The sequence below is a fragment of the Paramormyrops kingsleyae genome, chromosome 4 (assembly GCF_048594095.1).
Source record: "Paramormyrops kingsleyae isolate MSU_618 chromosome 4, PKINGS_0.4, whole genome shotgun sequence".
NCBI classification, from domain to species: domain Eukaryota; kingdom Metazoa; phylum Chordata; class Actinopteri; order Osteoglossiformes; family Mormyridae; genus Paramormyrops; species Paramormyrops kingsleyae.
Genome location: NC_132800.1, coordinates 20,256,531 through 20,273,550, shown reverse-complemented (window position 1 = coordinate 20,273,550; position 17,020 = coordinate 20,256,531). Strand labels below are relative to the sequence as shown.

Below are 17,020 nucleotides of genomic sequence, written 5' to 3'. Positions count from 1 at the left end.
AGTGCCTGACCTCACAAATGTTTTTCTAGATGAATGGGCAAAAATTCCCTCAGACACACTCCTAACTCTTCTGGAAAATTTCCCAGAAGAGTGGCAGCTGTTATAGCTACAAAGGGGGGGGGGGCAACTCCATATTGATGCCTGTTGACTTCGAATGTAATGTTATAAAAGTTCCTATGGGTGTAAGCGCCTGATGTCCATGTAGTGTATACTGAAAAACACCCCTCATCCACAAAAAGGATGCCATTTTCTGATGTGTCCAAGTTTGCACAACCATCTATTAATTCTTCAGCCTAAGCACCAATCCCATCATGCATTTTTGCACCAAACACACCCCAAGCCATAAATAAATGGAAAGGAGAAGACTACCAGACAAACCATTTTGAACATTTCGTTGGGTTCTCTTTTCCTTTGATCCGAAACGTTAAAGAAAGTCTTTCCTTAAATAACTCTAGAAGGAAATGTCTTTCTCCAAATCTATAATACGAGACAGAGTAATCTGCAATCAATTCACAAGTAGGTCTATTAAAATAATTATTCTGGATGCTGTACAAAAGTAACATGGTTACAGTTCATTAAAGACTGTGAAATTTTAACTAATTTAAAAAAACCCCCACAAAATTCTCATACCAAAGTGTAAATTAAAGTGATTTTATTAGTGGAAATTTTGTTTCAAGAGAAAGACAATGATGAACACGCCCACACACTTTTCCCAACCCCCACGCTCAATCTTAACCTGCAGAGAGACATTTGTTCTTATAGATGGAATTTATTTTCACATTTGTTTACAAAATACTTAATTTAAAAGATCAGATTAATTGAAATAATACCTTTCTTGCTCCTGTGCACATTGCTGAAATCTTCTTCGTAGCTGTAATATTCTACACACTTTATTTGGCTGCTGCTTTCACGCGAAGCAACAAAAGGGATCACAGACTAAAATGACTATGCTAAGTCTGGAACATATATACACGCCTGGGTTTGCTGAAGTGCTGCATAGTTATGTGCTCCTGTTCACAGCTGGTGAATCAGGAAGCCACAGCTGTGGCCAGCAATCCGCTATTTTATCTGACAAAGGAGAGAATACCTATAGGCCGTCACCGTCGCAGAGCCTGGAACCATGTGCCGTCTGCTAATCAGCAATTACAGATGTGATCATGGCTGTCACAGGATAGACAGTCACTAAGGGGACTAATTCCTTTTCCTGTCAATCACTCGATCCCGGAGCCTCTCCTCATCTAGTGGGTGAGTCTGCCTGTGTTCCCACAGCCGCACCCCGCCGTCCCACTGCGAGAGAGGAGGAGACACCACAGGAACACGTCACTTCACCAGGAGAATGAGATGCACACACAGACTGATCCTAGCACAGCCGGGGGGGTCCCACAAACACAGACAGACCCTGGCACAGCCTAGGGGGTCCCACAGAGATTCTGGCACAGACTGGGGGTCCCACAAATGAAGGCAGTTTCTGGCAAAGCCTAGGGGGTCCCACACACACACACAGATCCTGGATCATGCTGGGGGGTCCCACAGACACACAGAGATTCTGGATCAGGCTGGGGGGGGTCCCACACACACAGAGAGATCCTGGATCAGGCTGGGGGTCCCACACACACAGACAGACAGACCCTGGCACAGCCTGGGGGTCCCACACACACAGACAGACAGACCCTGGCACAGCCTGGGGGTCCCACACACACAGACAGACCCTGGCACAGCCTAGGGGGTCCCACAGAGATTCTGGCACAGACTGGGGGGTCCCACAAATGAAGGCAGTTTCTGGCAAACGCCTAGGGGGTCCCACACACACACACACAGATCCTGGATCAGGCTGGGGGGTCCCACAGACACACAGAGACACACAGATCCTGGATCAGGCTGGGGGGTCCCACACACGCAGACAGACCCTGGCACAGTTTCAGGTCCTGCTCAGCACTGACAGGTGCAGAGACGGAAGCTGCAGGGAAAACGGCAGCAGTGCCAGGGCACTCACAGAGCTGCTGACGATACTGTCCTGGTACGGGTGCCAGCTGACGTCTCTCACGCATGCGCCATGATCAGAGAGCCTGGACACCACGCTGCCCGTCAGCACGTCATAAACTGTGCGAGAAGGGAGAGGGGATACAGTGATACAGGCAAAGACTAACAGATAGCACCGTGCAGGACAGCAGGGAAATATTAATCTTTCCTATAAACCTCTTTCTATAGAAGGTCGCAAGCTTGGAGCTTATCCCAGAAGCACAGGATGTGGAAATAGAATTGATGAACTAAAGGAGATTTAGAAACACCTGTGCGTTCTGGAATGTAGGAGGAAACACACCTAGAACACACTGATCAGAACCAACGAAGAAGGTGTGAGCCAATACACAGGAATACGCAAAGGTTCTCTATCTGACATTAAAAGAGAAAATCCATAACAAAAGCAGTCAAAGTATAGAACCTCATGCGAGGGTAAAACAGTGTAAACCCCCAATGCTACCTGAAGCGCAAACACGCACGAAGACTTACTGACGATTCTCCCCGTGGAGCAGCCACTGTAGATGAACTTCTGGCCCGTGCTGAACTCAGGGGAGAAGCGGCAGCGGATGAGGGTGTGCAGAACGCCGTGGCCCCGGTAGGTCATCACCGAGGTGTCCCCCGTCAGCTTGTGCCTCTTCAAGGCTGAGGGGCAAAGATGTCGTCAAAGCTCGCAAACCCATACAGTCCGTCCTGCAGGTCTAGGTTGACACCTGGTCAGCACCCCTTCACTCTCTACTGGCCACTCATTCCTTGTTTCCACCAACACAGTGCTGGTGCCGGTGCTGGGCTGGTTCTCGCTTGCTGCCTTTTGAGAACCAGCCGGCGTTTCCGCCGGTTTCAAAAAAGAACAGAACGGACACATTATGTAGGCGGAAGTGAGAGTAAAGCAACGGTTCAAATTTATTCCATTATTCGGATTTATCTTGATCTGTTTTGGATTTTAAGTTTTTAGAAGCTGCCGAACTGAAAAAAAGACGAATCTTTAAAGTCTCAGTTTTCAGAGTATGACTCATTGCCCTCTGCCTCTATTGCCTGTATCCACTTTTGTCTCTTTAAAGGATGCATGTCTCCCCAGTCTGTGTGTGTGACTGAGCTTTTTTACCGCCGTCCCTTTAAGTATCACGCAGTAAAAGAGTCTGCTACAAACTGAACTTTGCTGTCTGCCTCACGATCTCCTCCCCGCTCGAGCACCACAACATTTTACTTATTCAGCCTGTAACATGCCACAGAATTAAAAACAAATGTTATTCCGCTAATAAGCTGGCAAGTTGTTTTACTGCTGTGGCACCAGTGATATTAGACAAAACTGTATCGGTTATTGACTGAATTGAATCTGGCAACGCTGAAGATTTGGACGCGATAGCCCATCCCACTTTCGCTGACGTTACAGTTCCGAATTCTGTGCTGGAGCTGTTTTTCTGGCCCTGGGCTAGTTTTCTGTTGCGGAAATGTACAGAACCAGTTCCGGATTGGGAATAAGCCCGGCACCGATGTTGGTGGAAACGGGGTACGAGTGCCCTGTACTACTGATATGCGGGCAGGGCAAATGACAGTGAGCACAAGGAGCAGGACAATTCAGAAGGCAAAGGCACTAAGGTCTGAGTCTCACTGGTATAAGTAGTAGTAGATAGAAGATGATAGAAAGGAAAAGTAAACGCAGGGAAGCGAAGCAGGTGAAAATTGTGTGAAGGTACTTTTGAACTGTGATGTCACACCGTCTTGCACACACCTCTGCCTGCCCCCTCCCCCCCCCGCCCCCATCGCTGTTCGCACCTCTCTGAGGGACCTGCTGCCAGCGGTAGTCCCAGTTCTGCTGGGTGACAGCCAGCCTGGAGGCAGCCAGCCCTTCCTTGGGGGAGAACTTCCTCACGTCCCACAGCTTGATGGACTGGTCTTTAGAGTTGCTGATGAGGTAACGGGCATCTCCCTGGTAGGGATAAGGGACGTGTTCAGTTTGTTTCCAAAGGACCCATGTACCGTGCATCCTGCTATTCCACATATGACTGAATAAGTAAAGTCACAAGCAACTGCGCAGATTCAAACTGCCACCGTAACGACACGGGCATGTAGCATTAAGGTTACCCCAGAGGCAGTCTGCTAGTGGTCAAAAGGTGGTGCCTGTCCGAATCCAAGCACGGGGCCTATTGAAAGCGCAGTGCCTAAGCACAGTGCCTATCCAAGACACAGTGCCTGTCCTAAAGTGAATCCAAGCATGGGGCCTATCGAAAGCGCAGTGCCTAAGCACAGTGCCTATCCAAGACACAGTGCTTGTCCTAAAGTGAATCCAAGCACGGGGCCTATCGAAAGCGCAGTGCCTAAGCACAGTGCCTATCCAAGACACAGTGCTTGTCCTAAAGTGCATCCAAGCACGGGGCCTATCGAAAGCGCAGTGCCTAAGCACAGTGCCTATCCAAGACACAGTGCTTGTCCTAAAGTGCATCCAAAGCGCAGTGCCTATCCAAAGCGCAGTGCCTATCCAAAGCGCAGTGCCTATCCAAAGCGCAGTGCCTATCCAAAGCGCAGTACAGTACCTATCCAAAGCGCAGTACAGTACCTATCCAAAACGCAGTACCTATCCAAAACACAGTACCTATCCAAAACACAGTGCTTGTCCTAAAGTGAATCCAAGCACGGTGCCTATCCAAAGCACAGTGCCTATCCAAAGCACAGTGCTAGTCCTAAAGTGCATCAAAGCGTGGTACCTATCCAAAGCGCAGTGCCTATCCAAAACACAGTGCTTGTCCTAAAGTGCATCAAAGCGTGGTGCCTATCCAAAGCGCAGTGCCTATCCAAAACACAGTGCTTGTCCTAAAGTGCATCAAAGCGTGGTGCCTATCCAAAGCGCAGTGCCTATCCAAAACACAGTGCTTGTCCTAAAGTGCATCAAAGCGTGGTACCTATACTAAAGTGTGTCAAAACAGTGCTGATCCTAAAGTGCATCCAAGCACGGTGCCTATCCTAAAATGCATCAAAACGCAGTGCCTGTCCTAAAGTGCGTGAAAGCATGGTGCCCATCCAAAGCACAGGCGCCTATTTAGTGTGTCAAAGTGCAGTGCCTATTAAAGTGTGTCAATGCGTATCCTAAAGTGCGCCAATGTGGTGTGCCTATCCGAAGTACAGTGCCTACCCAGAGCACAGTGACTGTTCTGAAATGTACCAAAGCACAGTGCCTGTCCTAAAGTGTGTCAAAGCTCAGTGCTGATCCTGAAGTGCGTTAAAACGCAGTACCTATCCTAAGCTGCATTAAAGCGCGGTGCCTATCCTAAAGTGTGTCAAAGCGTGAAGCCTATCCAGTGCACAGTGCCTATCCCAAAGTGTGTCAAAGCATGGTGCCTATCCTTAAATGCATCAAAGAATGGTGCCTATCCTTAAATGCATCAAAGCATGGTGCCTATCCAGAGCACAGTGACTGTTCTGAAATGTGTCAAAGCATGGGGCCTAACCTTAAGTGCCTCAAAGCATGGAGCCTGTTCTTAGGTGCGTCAAAGCATGGTGCTTGTCCTTAAGTGTGACAAAGCGAGGTGCCTATCCTTAATTGTGTTAAAGTGCACTATCTATCCTTAAGTTACCCAGCTCCAAAGAAGTATCAAGTGCATAAATAGGCAAACATTCATTAGTGTCTCCATATAAGGGTGAATAAGGTAGTGAAGAGGCGCATGTGACAGAGCACTGCAGGGGTGCAGGCTCACCTTGCTGTGAATGAACGTGATGCCGTCCCTGTGCCCGGCCAGATGCCCCACCGGCTGCGGCCGGTCCTCCCGCAGCGTGCGCCGATCCCACGCCTTGCACAGGGCGTCGTCGCTGCCCGAGAACAGCAGCTGGGATGAGGTGTCGGCGAACGCCACGGCGTTTACGTCGTCCTCGTGGGCGTCAATCTGAGAGGAGCACACAGGCGGACGGTGAGCTTGCAGTGCGCCGACTCACAGCCCAGGGGGCGCCGTCACAGATACAGTGTACACGCTGTCACACTCACAGTGATGCTACTATAATTGGACCCGGTAGGTTAATATTAATGATAAGTCTAGATATAAAATCAGCAGGCTTTTATTTTCCCTGATTCTGTGGAGAACATGATGACTAAGAAAAACTTGCTTTGTCTTTGTTCAGAATACAAAGTTTAATTTTAAACCATATAGGGTTATGTATTTTCCTGATTTATTTTTAACATTAAAGTTACAATTTAATATTAAACCAAATTCTGAGAGAGTAGCAAAAGGATGACAAAAACGTATTTAATTCTCCTTAACCCTGTAAAAAATATATTTTGCATTCCTCAATTTGGTCCAAAGACAAGCAGAAAAGGTATATGACTTTAATTTCTTGCAAGCTGAATAAGATGTGCAACTACTCCGCACTAAATAAGAGGCTATGGAAGGAAGTATGTTTTTAACACATTTTTAGTAAATGCATTCCTAAATATTTTGTTATAGAAAACAAAGCTCACTTGGTTTAATTATTCCACACCGTCTAACTGTCAGTGGAAGACGACACATGTGTCAGGTGCAGATACTGACGAAATGAAGGCTCTGATGGCATGAAGAGGAGAGGATACCCTAGTGGGCGGGGTGAGGGGAGGGGAGGGGGGAATCCCCCAGCAACCAACCTTGAGTGTCCTCCTGTTTAGCTCACGGTCAAACACGTAGAGGCAGCCATCATTCGCTCTGAGGAACAATGAGAGACAGGTGCTGAAGACGTACACAAAAGAGAGCGCAGCGGCCCGGCAGATGCCTTCTACAGCTCCACATCACCAGCTGCCGTGTGCAGCACTAAAGCATTAAAGCATGCAGCTCGGAGGCATCCTTGGCGGCCAAGGCTGCAGCTCGGGGGCCAAGGCTGCGGCACGGGGGCCAAGGCTGCGGCTCGGGGGCCAAGGCTGCGGCTCGGGGGCCAAGGCTGCGGCTCGGGGGCCAAGGCTGCGGCACTGGTGCCAAGGCTGCGGCACGGGGGCCAAGGCTGCGGCTCGGGGGCCAAGGCTGCGGCTCGGGGGCCAAGGCTGCGGCTCGGGGGCCAAGGCTGCAGCACAGGGGCCAAGGCTGCAGCACTGGTGCCAAGGCTGCGGCACGGGGGCCAAGGCTGCGGCTCCGGGACCAAGGCTGCGGCTCCGGGACTAAGGCTGCGGCTCTGGGACTAAGGCTGCGGCTCCGGAGCAAAGGCTGCGGCTCCGGGACTAAGGCTGTGGCCTCACACCCCCAGGGCTGGGAATTCAGATTTCACCTCTGCTCTGTTACTGTGCATGTTTGCCCCGTGTTGTGCACGTTATGTCTGGGTGCTTTCGTGTCCTCTCACAGTGCAAAGTCATGCAGTTAGGTTTATCAGAGCCCGTAGTGTGTGTGTCTGTGTACTTGTGTGTTTGTGTGTATGGGCCCTGTGATGGACTGGCATTCCATCCAGGGTGTACCCCATGCCTTGTGGGACGGGCTACAGGCTACCCTGACCAGGACAAATGGTTAGAGGATGGATATTTCAAAAGATGAATTCCTCTGGACCCTCCTCATCTTCATGAGTTAAAGGAAAAGCGATTATTCCTCATGTACAGAGCCCTGAACTTTAATAAGAGAAGCACTCACCCGCCCAAGACCTCCTTTCCATCTGAGGACGCTGCCAAGGAGAAGACACAGAATCTCCTCCCCTCTGGGCTGAGGGAGCGACAGAGAGCCGGAGTGACAAGGCGTTCCTCCAATGGGAGCCAGCTTCTGCCACCAGCCAGCGCCACGCGGCGACGAATGACATGGGCAGCACGTGTTGCATGGGGTTCACACCCCCTCACTTCCCCAGGACAACGTCTCAGCGCCACATATAACCTTACGTGTGTTAATTCAAACCCCAGGGTGGTCTGCTTTGTGCCCCTGAGCAAGGAACTTAACCTGAACGTCTCCAGGTAAAATATCTGTGCCAAGCGTGTTAAAGGCATAAACTGCTTTTGGACCTCAGCTAAACTATGGAATGAGTGGGAAGCAAAAAGCTGCATGTGACCAGCTGCAGAGTTTGAAGGTGTAACAGCTCATGGAGAGGCACTAACTTGAGATCCAGAGCGGTGTGTGTCTCACTGTCTCCACCTATACTGCAAACATGAACTACAAGGGGGGGGGGGGAGAGAGAGGGGGGGAGAGACTCAACACAGCTGTTGTTCGGGGGGCACCACCCCACCCCACCCAGAAGTATCTGCCTTACACACAAACTTTAATGTAAACGAAGGATCGGATTTCAATTCTGGTCACTGAATACACTTAATCTAATTAAGATAACTATTCCCTCAAACATTTCCCCTACATTTCTACAGATACTTGTATAAACAATTAGCATAATGAAAAAAGTCAACAGCCTCCAAATATATCGCAGCCAGATTGAGTGGGGTCTTTCCAGAGTGACCAACTTCGGTCAAATAAGAAGTGGTATGGTCTCACATATTAAATCCAGCTTTGACTCAACAGTATTGATAGATCTGAATATCCAAATAAATTACAGGTATAGCTTTCATTTAAATACAGACCACAATATTGTTCTTAATTTTTACTATGTGGGCACCGTGTCATTGGGTAACTGCAACCATGTGACTTGGGGGACTTAGGTCCCCTTGCTTACTGTAGTCAGACCAGCTGGAATAGAGCACACAGGTCGAGTCAGGGGTAAAACAGACATCCAGCACACTCCAGCCCACATCCCGCGCCCTCACTGTGCGCTTCAGGTCAAAGCGCCCCCTGCTGGTGTCGTACAGGCGGATGTTCTGGTCTGAGAAAGGAGAGCAAAGAGGTACCAGGTCAGGTTCTTCCAAACATGGCCAGAAACTTAGGAAACCTATATGAAATAAAATCCTGTTTAACATGCAAAATTCACCAGACTACAAATGGCATGTCTAATTACCCTGGCAAGCAGAGAGGAACATGTTGCCATCCTCACTGTACACTCCACAGAACGCCTTCTGATGATACGTCTCCTTCAGCACCACGTGGTTGGGCAGGAAACTTGTGTGGTGACAATGGCGTACAAAACACATGAAGGCTTTACACCCTGTATCACCGCAGCTCCATTCGAAATGGCAAATGGTGATGTCAACAAGAGCAGAATCGAATATAATTATAAAAATGTATTCCGTTAATCTGCAATGTGTTGCAGGGATAAATAATTTCAGAAATGCATGAGATGCATCTGCGGAACAGAACAGAACAATTTGTTTTTACTACTCTGACACACACAAATTGGACTGGGTTGATCATCTTAGACACAAAGACCATGAGGTGAACACTCAATACTGACACCTGATTGGTTTACCTCAGACAGGAAATGCCCCAATGGTAATTATAAAATTTTTATTACTCCCAGACAAAAAATTTCTCGCTTACTTTAATGTGTGGTTTGCCAAAGGTATTTCAGCTGAATGCGATTTAAAAAAAAAAAGTTCACCAAGTAATGTAATTCTGGAATTACACATAGCTGGACTTCCACAAGAAGAAATATAAAAGATGAGCAGGAAGATAGGAAACTTTAGAAAACAAATGACACACATAGCCTAGCTGTGTGCACTTTGTGACTCGAAGTTACCCCACCCACAGGCATGGAGCAGCGGATGGTGGGAGTGTAGCTGATGTGCCATGACATGTACTCACTGCGAGCGGATGCGGCTGCACTCCCCATGAGAGAAACTGGAGCCCAGACATCGGCCCTGTTCCCTCTGAAATTAAATAACTGGACTCAACCTGGAGGAGAGTCTACAACCAGCCAAGATTCATCGGTAAAAACGGTCTGCAGGGGGGGACATGCAGCCGACCCCAGTCTTCTCACCTCTCTCAACATATGGGTGAAGCTCTTGGCGACCTTATGACCTGAGGAGGCAGTGGCCAGGAGGATCTGGGTTCGGATCTCGCTCCGATCAACATTCTGGGTGTCAGGCTGGGAGTCCACTATCAAGGCAAGGAAAGCCCACGGTTGGACATGCGTTTTGGCACACAGACACAGAACTGTATAAAAATGCTCAAGCAAATTTAAGGGTATAATCACCTCCTCTTTTTTGGTGCATAAGGACAAAACTGTCACAATGTATGTACAAGCTCACTTATCATCATATCAGTTAGGGTTACCAGGGGGGTTGTAGCGGTCTCCTAGGCGCCCTTCCCATGCACCATCGCTATCTTCATCAGAGTCAGAATAGGACTGGACCAGTTGCAGTCCAGTTGCCCCACCCCCATGGACCAGACGCACCTGGCCCCTCCAATTAAATGACAAGAGACATGTATTTAATGGCAAAATTAAAGTCTTGCAAAGCCAATACACTTTTAAAGACACTTTTAAAGAGGTGTATAAGAGATATGAATTGAACAGCTGATGCATGCACGCCCAATGACAGTCAGCTAAGGATTCCAGGAAAACTACAATAGGTACGCAGTCTGTATTCAGCCATAAAGCATAAACACTCATGATCTATTGCCAGAGTATTAGCTAAGTATCCCAGAGGACGCACAGGATATGTTAGCAACATAAAATCAAGTCTGTGGAGTTTGTCAGCAATAGATTGGCAGACATTACAACATGTCAACACAGAGCGGTTGTGAGTCACTATCTGCCATTTACCTCCTCAGTAAGTACGCCAGCACTTGAGCTAAATCGACGTCCTCTTCGTCTGCTGACTGCCTGTCTGTCTGCCTCTCGTCCTGTCCACGGCCCTGCTGGTTGTTGGTCTGGTTGGGTCCTGTTTCTGACTGGTCTGGGTTGCCGCTGGACCCACGACTGGACATCCCAGAACTGGACCGAGAGCCCATAGACAGAGGCTATAGGAGTAGTGAATAAAGTCACTGAACTGTTTTTAACTCAGCAAAAACCTTTCAGGAAACAAATATAGTGGCAAAGTGGCTAACTAACTGCGCTTAAATATTCTTTTTGGTTTTAAAATGCATGACGTCTCTTATAGGTTGGGAATGGCTGCATGCAGCATGGGCTTGTGGGAGACTCAGGACACTGCTAATGAAACACATACAAATACACTGCACACCCAGTACAATTATGAGTTCTTTTTGTCATTTTCTTTTTATTTAATGCTTCACTAAAATAATAATAATTATTATTATAATAATTATTATTATGGATAAATGTATAATATAACAAGGGCTCCATATTTACAGTTTAAACTGAGGAAGGAGGACGTTGTATCATTATTATTATTTATTATTTTATTGTCTTATCGAAGACAAAATAGGTCACACACGTAGAAGCCAGTATCAAATACCATTAACGATTGACTTGAATTTAGCTCGTTTTCTACGTGAAAATACTAACATTTTACCTAAAAGATTGATTCTAATACGGCATTGATGGTCATGCATAATGCAGATCGTGTCAAAAAAAAAAAATTAAACTGTGTCAAAGGAGCTCTGACATGTTAGATAATGGGGTCATCAACCTTTGCTACTTTTATTTCTACTGTCAAACACTACCCGTCTAATAAAACTAGGCAGAATTCGTATTATACAGCGAGCTAATTTCTCAACCTTAAACTGTAAAAGCAGCGCACTGTACGAATACATAGAGATAGTGACACTTGCGAATAACAAACGGCGTCACGTAAGATATATCGCAATGAAAAAGCAAGCAACCCGTTAAAACCGAAATTACCGTGTTTATTTGGCGTAAACTGTCGTGTCAGCTCTTTTCGGTAGCGTTTTCTCTCGAAGTCTCAATTTATTAAATTATGAGCTGGCAGGTTAGAATCAACGATTGCTATTCCTCAGCATTAGAACGCTGTTAGTGTTTACCGCTCCGCAAAACAGTTCTTCTTATCAAGATACTCCAGCGAAGGCCGCACTGCCTATCCGCGACGCCATGTTGTTTACATTGTCCGTGATGCCCTTTCGCGTTCACGTGATCGCTACATTCACGAGTTGTTTTAGTCTACGATTAATGAATGCGCTTGACTCGGATTGGAAAAGATGGCATCGGTAAATGAGGTGAACCAATGAAACTCGAACGCATTTAAAAAAAAAAAACCTGAAAAGGTTTTCTCTCTATCCCTGTATACACATTTTTGCGTCTCCATTACATTATTATTTCGGTTTCTAGTATTTGTATTTTATTATTATTGTACATCTATATGTAACAGTTGTCCCTCTATCAATATTGTTGCTAAATATCTACTGTAAAACATGTATTGCTGTTGTAAAAAACTTACATTCTAAAGGTTCTGAACGCGTGATTTAATACGAAACGAAACACAGTGAGATTTTTACAAATATTTTACTACTGACCGATAACAATATAGAAGATAAATATATAACTTGACAGTTAAGTACACAAAGCCATAATAATATGTACAAAAACACATCTAAAATACTCTTTGCTTTAACAGTCCATGCAATATTTAAGATAATCTCAATATATTTTAGAGTGAAATGTTTGCTGTTAATCCCATCAATTAATGTATCAGTTCATTAGAAAAAAAATATTCTAGTTTTCAGTGTTATGAATATCTTGACAATATTTGTGGAGCTGAATATATTACTTGGATACTTTTAAAGGATGGAATTACATGAAATATAAAGTCTGTACAATTTCCAGCAGGGTTGCCCACTTTGGCCAGCTGGCTAGCTTGAGATTTTCAGTTTGAAACTAGTCTGCACACACATATACATATACATATACATGTAACAGTTTTATTTCCTTGTAAATAGTCTGTGGGGTTTGCTAACTACCACAATGCTTTTCATCTAGCTAATTTTAGGTTAGATTTTCTGTAAGATTTCTTGCATGAGCGTGTGAGTCACTCCAGATGCATGAGAGTTTGGAACCCTGTTCCTAAAATGACATTCCTTAATGCATGACCTTTAATGCATCAGAATCGGAATTCACTTAGCCAGTTACTAGGAATTTGTTTTCTCAGTATTGGTGCATATATTCTAACATCTAATACACCAAGTTCACCTTTTGTAACAAAAACACAATTTTCCCACAAAATTGATAGCATGGGTTTTTCCCTAAAACATGCTAATGATAATGGACACCAATACAGACTAATAGAGGTTCACACAGACGGTGGTGGGTGTCTGATTTGAACCCAGTTTTTGGGCCTTTGACCAAGGTCTTTAATCCCCAGCTTCAGGGGCACTGCCTGCTGGCCGACTATCACTGTGACCCCCGAGTTTGCTCTCACCTGTCCGTGTGTCTCATGGAGAACCTTTGTTGAAGGTTAATCTGGTATGGCTACTATTTTAAAAGATGCCACAAAAATGTATGAAGCATTTAAGGCCACGTTATACCATGAATATTTACAAACTTAGTGATTTACTGTAGCACCTACTATAGAGTGTTATTACTATGAAAAATACAAATAGTAACTGGAACCAGATAGCACGTCATTAATCTCTTAATGACATGGCATCAACACATCGATACCAATATCCTTGGATCTTCATGTACAACATTTAATCTTCTAAGCACCGTGTGGCCTAATTTTCTATTTGCCTGACATCACGTAAAATTACAGAATGCACTGAGGGATTAATAAAAGTTGAGCATATTCACAATACATGACAAAATGTGACAAAGGCTGATGTACTTTGATGGAGCCAAAATTGTCCAAGATTTAACATTTAACACTGGATAATGTTAAATACATTAATAATCACATTAATGACAAACATTATATGATTAGAATATTTATCATCATTATATAATGTTTGTTATTGACATATATTAAAGATGTTAAGCTATGTTAGGTTGTCAAAGTATACTTACGTGCTGTTTATGAATATTCTTCTAAAGCATTATGAAAGTGTAGTTAATGTAAAGCGTTACCAAAATTGCTCTGCACAAAGTACAGACTTGTTTTGATGTCTTTCAGGAGACCAAAAGCATTTCCTGTTATTTTTAGCTATTATATCAGGTAGGTCAAGTCATGTTGGGGAGCATGCACTGGTACAGCTCGTTGCCACACCCACCACATGACGAAACGCCTCGGGATCCCAGTCGGTGACCCCGCAGACCAACATATGATCCAGTCCCACCCTCCAAAAATGGCTGTCTATCTGCCACAGCCAGGAGTTACGTGGGTGTCCTTTCAGCCTGGTCTAGCCGCTCGGGACCTCAGCAATGAGGATCCTGCGAGCCGGATTACCCTCAGGGAATTGCACCATGTGGCTATAATACTGTAACTGACGCTCCCTCACGATGCAGACAACATGCCTCATACGGGACTCCATGAGCAATCGCTCACAAAGTCAAAGCACCGGTACCCAAGGATTCTCCGAAGAGACACAGTATCTAAGGAGTCCAGTCTTCTTCTCAGCACACTGGATAGCGTCCATGTCTCACAGCAAGACAGGGAGCACCTGGACTCTAAAGACTTGGACCTTCATCCTCTTATAAAGATACTGGGAGCACCACACACCCCATTCCAGCGACCTTGTGACTCCCTCTTCACTTCCAGTCTATATACTGACTTTATAGGAAGAGTCACCAGAGACATGAATGTCGCTGCTGAGGGAGTGAAGCTCTTGACGCGGTTGACATTCTTTCTGCAGACAGACAGACTGTTGATGGCTGTGCCCAAGAGGTCATTAAAGGCATGGATCTTGGATTTTATCCAGGACACTCGCAAGCCCAGACACTCAAGACTCCTTGCTCAGTCTCTCAAGAGCCCCAATCAGAACCTTCGTTGACTCTGTGAAGATCACAGCATTATTGGCAAAGCCAAGATCAGTGAATCTTTCTTTATCAACAGATGCCTCAAAGCCGCTAGGCTCCATGACCTTGCCCAACACCCAGTCCATGCAAGCATTGAACAGAGTAGAAGCAAGAACACACCCCTGACGAACCTCAGAATCAACCGGGAAGAACACAGAGGTTCTGTCTCCACTTTGCACAGCACTCACCAGTGTACAGGTCGGCCATGACTTCCAGCAACTTCAAGGGGATCCCACAAAGTCTCAGGCTGTGCCACAGGGCAACTCGATTAACTGAGTCAAACGCTTTATGAAAATCGACAAAGGCTGCAAGGATACTCTGCCGATATTTCTGCTTGCGCTCGAGGAGAATCCCAGTGCTGGGATGCAGTCGATGATACACTTCTTAGGCATAAAATCAGTCTGCTCTGGTCACTGGCAGGCAAGCAAGTGATCACGGATCCTGTTAGGGATGACCCTAGCAAGGACCTTACCTGGCCCGGAGAGCAGTGTTATCCCCCTGCAGTTGCCAAAATCCAGGCGATCACCCTTCCCTTTCCAGACAGGGACTACAAGTCCTGTTTTCCAGTCAGTTGGGATGATGCCCATCTCCCAAATGGAAACAAAGATTGCCAGGAGGACAGCCTTACTGCTAGCTTGGAGAAGTTCACCAACGATATCACAGATCACTGCAGCCTTCCCTACCTCCAGCTGATTCACCATCTGTGCAATCTCGGTGAGATTGGGTGGTTCACAGCTAACGGGAGGATCAGCCTCAAGAACTGTCCAACCCAGAGATGTCCAATGTCCCAGCTGAAGGATCAGCTCAAAGGAGCCCATCCAGTGGGTCACACCTGCAGTATCATCCATAAGGACCGGTCTATCACCCAGCCTGACTGTGACTCTTTGAGGAACGGATTCGGATGTGAGAAATGCTTCAATTCCTCTGTGAGCAGGACATGGGTCGCTGAACCATGGAAGGTGTCACTTGCTCACAGATTCCTCTAACATACGCCTCCTTACTTGCCCTCAGAGCCCTCACAGCCATCCTTCTCAGTTCCCAGTACAGGCCATTCGCTGTGACTCCTCTCGATAATATCCATGGTGCCCTGTGAGATGAAACACCTCCTTCTGGGAACACTGGCAACACCAACACAACCCTCGGCAACCTTCAGGGTCTTATCACGGAAGGTCTCCCACATCACATTAGAGTCAGCAGTCACACCCAAGTCTGCAAGTTCCTCACACAAACTGTGTGCAAATCATTAGAAACAGCTTAATTTTGCAGTCTGGCCAGGTTCAGCCTCATTCTCCTGGTAGATGATAGCCTACAGGACCTAAGCTGAATCTTCAGAGTATCAACAACAAGTCTGTGGTCAGAATTCACAACTGAGTACTCCTGTAGACTCTGCAGTTCTGTAGGACCCTCCAGCATCTGCCCATAAGGGTGTGATCAGTCTCCTTCACTGCAGCACGAGTACTAAAGTACTAAATCCAACGATGTGGCTCAGGGGGCTGGAACCAGGATCCAGCGACCTGCAGCCCCTAACCTTTTGCAAGATCATGGAAAATGAGCCACTTTTACCACGGTCACCAGACCAGTGGGAGCCAACACAACCCTCATAGCAACCACTCTCAGTTGCAGTGATCACATTGAATTCACCCACGACCAGAGGAATGCCACCTCGTGGGCACCCATCAACAATCAAGCAAAGTTGCAAATAAAATATCTCCCTCATCGAGACATCACTCATCAAGGTCAGAGCATACACTGAGACAACAGACAGGACACACAAGCAGTGCCTTAGCCTGAGTCTCATAATATGCTCGTTAAAAGCAGTGACATCAGACACCATCGGGAGGACCCGATCCGCCACAGCAGCAGCTACTGCTTGAGTATAGCAGCCATCAGAATGACCAGACCAATAACAGGTAAACCCACCCAAAGAGAACTGGCCACTTCAAGTTTTTACGGTGCCTGGAGTGGCAGCTATTACATCAATAGCTTTTATTTCTGCCAAGATCGTGAGTAAATGATGAAATGCACAATTTTCAATTTTGCGTTATATTGTAAAGGTATAAGAAAGTGAACAGTTGCATGTATTTGGCACATTTTCACTTTTAAAATGTTCACTTTTCTGCACCACAAGGTGTTTTGGACTTGCCCATCATGCATATTTTTAGGCTTTGGTACATATATACAAAATTCAAAATATTAGTAATTAATTTAAACATATAATTCAAATATTAGTTCCTCACCTGTAAACATACCACTGCTAATAAATAATGAGGACGATTTAGCAGTATAAACATGCACAATATTTAGTTTAGACTTTTAAAACATGGTCATCTAAAAT

General features: G+C 46.1%; 1 protein-coding gene across 5 annotated transcripts; it reads right to left on the bottom strand.

Moving 5' to 3' along the window:
• Nucleotides 1-637: 637 nt before the first annotated feature.
• dcaf11 (ddb1 and cul4 associated factor 11) lies at nt 638-11,886 on the bottom strand. Of its 5 annotated transcripts, none has more exons than XM_072710819.1 (15): nt 11,763-11,886; nt 10,586-10,781; nt 10,095-10,226; nt 9,799-9,917; nt 9,624-9,688; nt 8,881-9,041; nt 8,602-8,748; nt 8,039-8,093; nt 7,587-7,655; nt 6,623-6,680; nt 5,709-5,894; nt 3,793-3,946; nt 2,509-2,661; nt 1,994-2,100; nt 638-1,287 (listed from the first exon to the last, which is right to left on the bottom strand). In XM_072710819.1, the coding sequence occupies exons 2-15, from the start codon at nt 10,770-10,772 to the stop codon at nt 1,192-1,194; spliced, it is 1,689 nt and encodes a 562-aa protein (XP_072566920.1). In that variant the 5' UTR covers nt 10,773-10,781; nt 11,763-11,886; the 3' UTR covers nt 638-1,191. The 5 variants fall into 5 exon arrangements, with proteins under 5 accessions (XP_072566920.1, XP_072566919.1, XP_072566921.1 ...); XM_072710818.1 differs by having other exon boundaries at nt 11,623-11,869; XM_072710820.1 differs by having other exon boundaries at nt 10,095-10,222; nt 10,585-10,781; nt 11,623-11,868.
• Between the last annotated feature and the right edge of the window lie 5,134 nt (nt 11,887-17,020).

Coding starts and splice junctions, on each gene's coding strand:
- dcaf11 (XM_072710819.1), bottom strand. CDS start 10,772: ATGGGCTCTCGGTCCAGTTCTGGGATGTCCAGTCGTGGGTCCAGCGGC. Junction 2,101..2,508: donor CTCCACGGGGAGAATCGTCA/GTAAGTCTTCGT, acceptor CTTCTCGCACAG/TTTATGACGTGCTGACGGGC. Junction 1,288..1,993: donor ACAGTATCGTCAGCAGCTCT/GTGAGTGCCCTG, acceptor CCTCTCTCGCAG/TGGGACGGCGGGGTGCGGCT.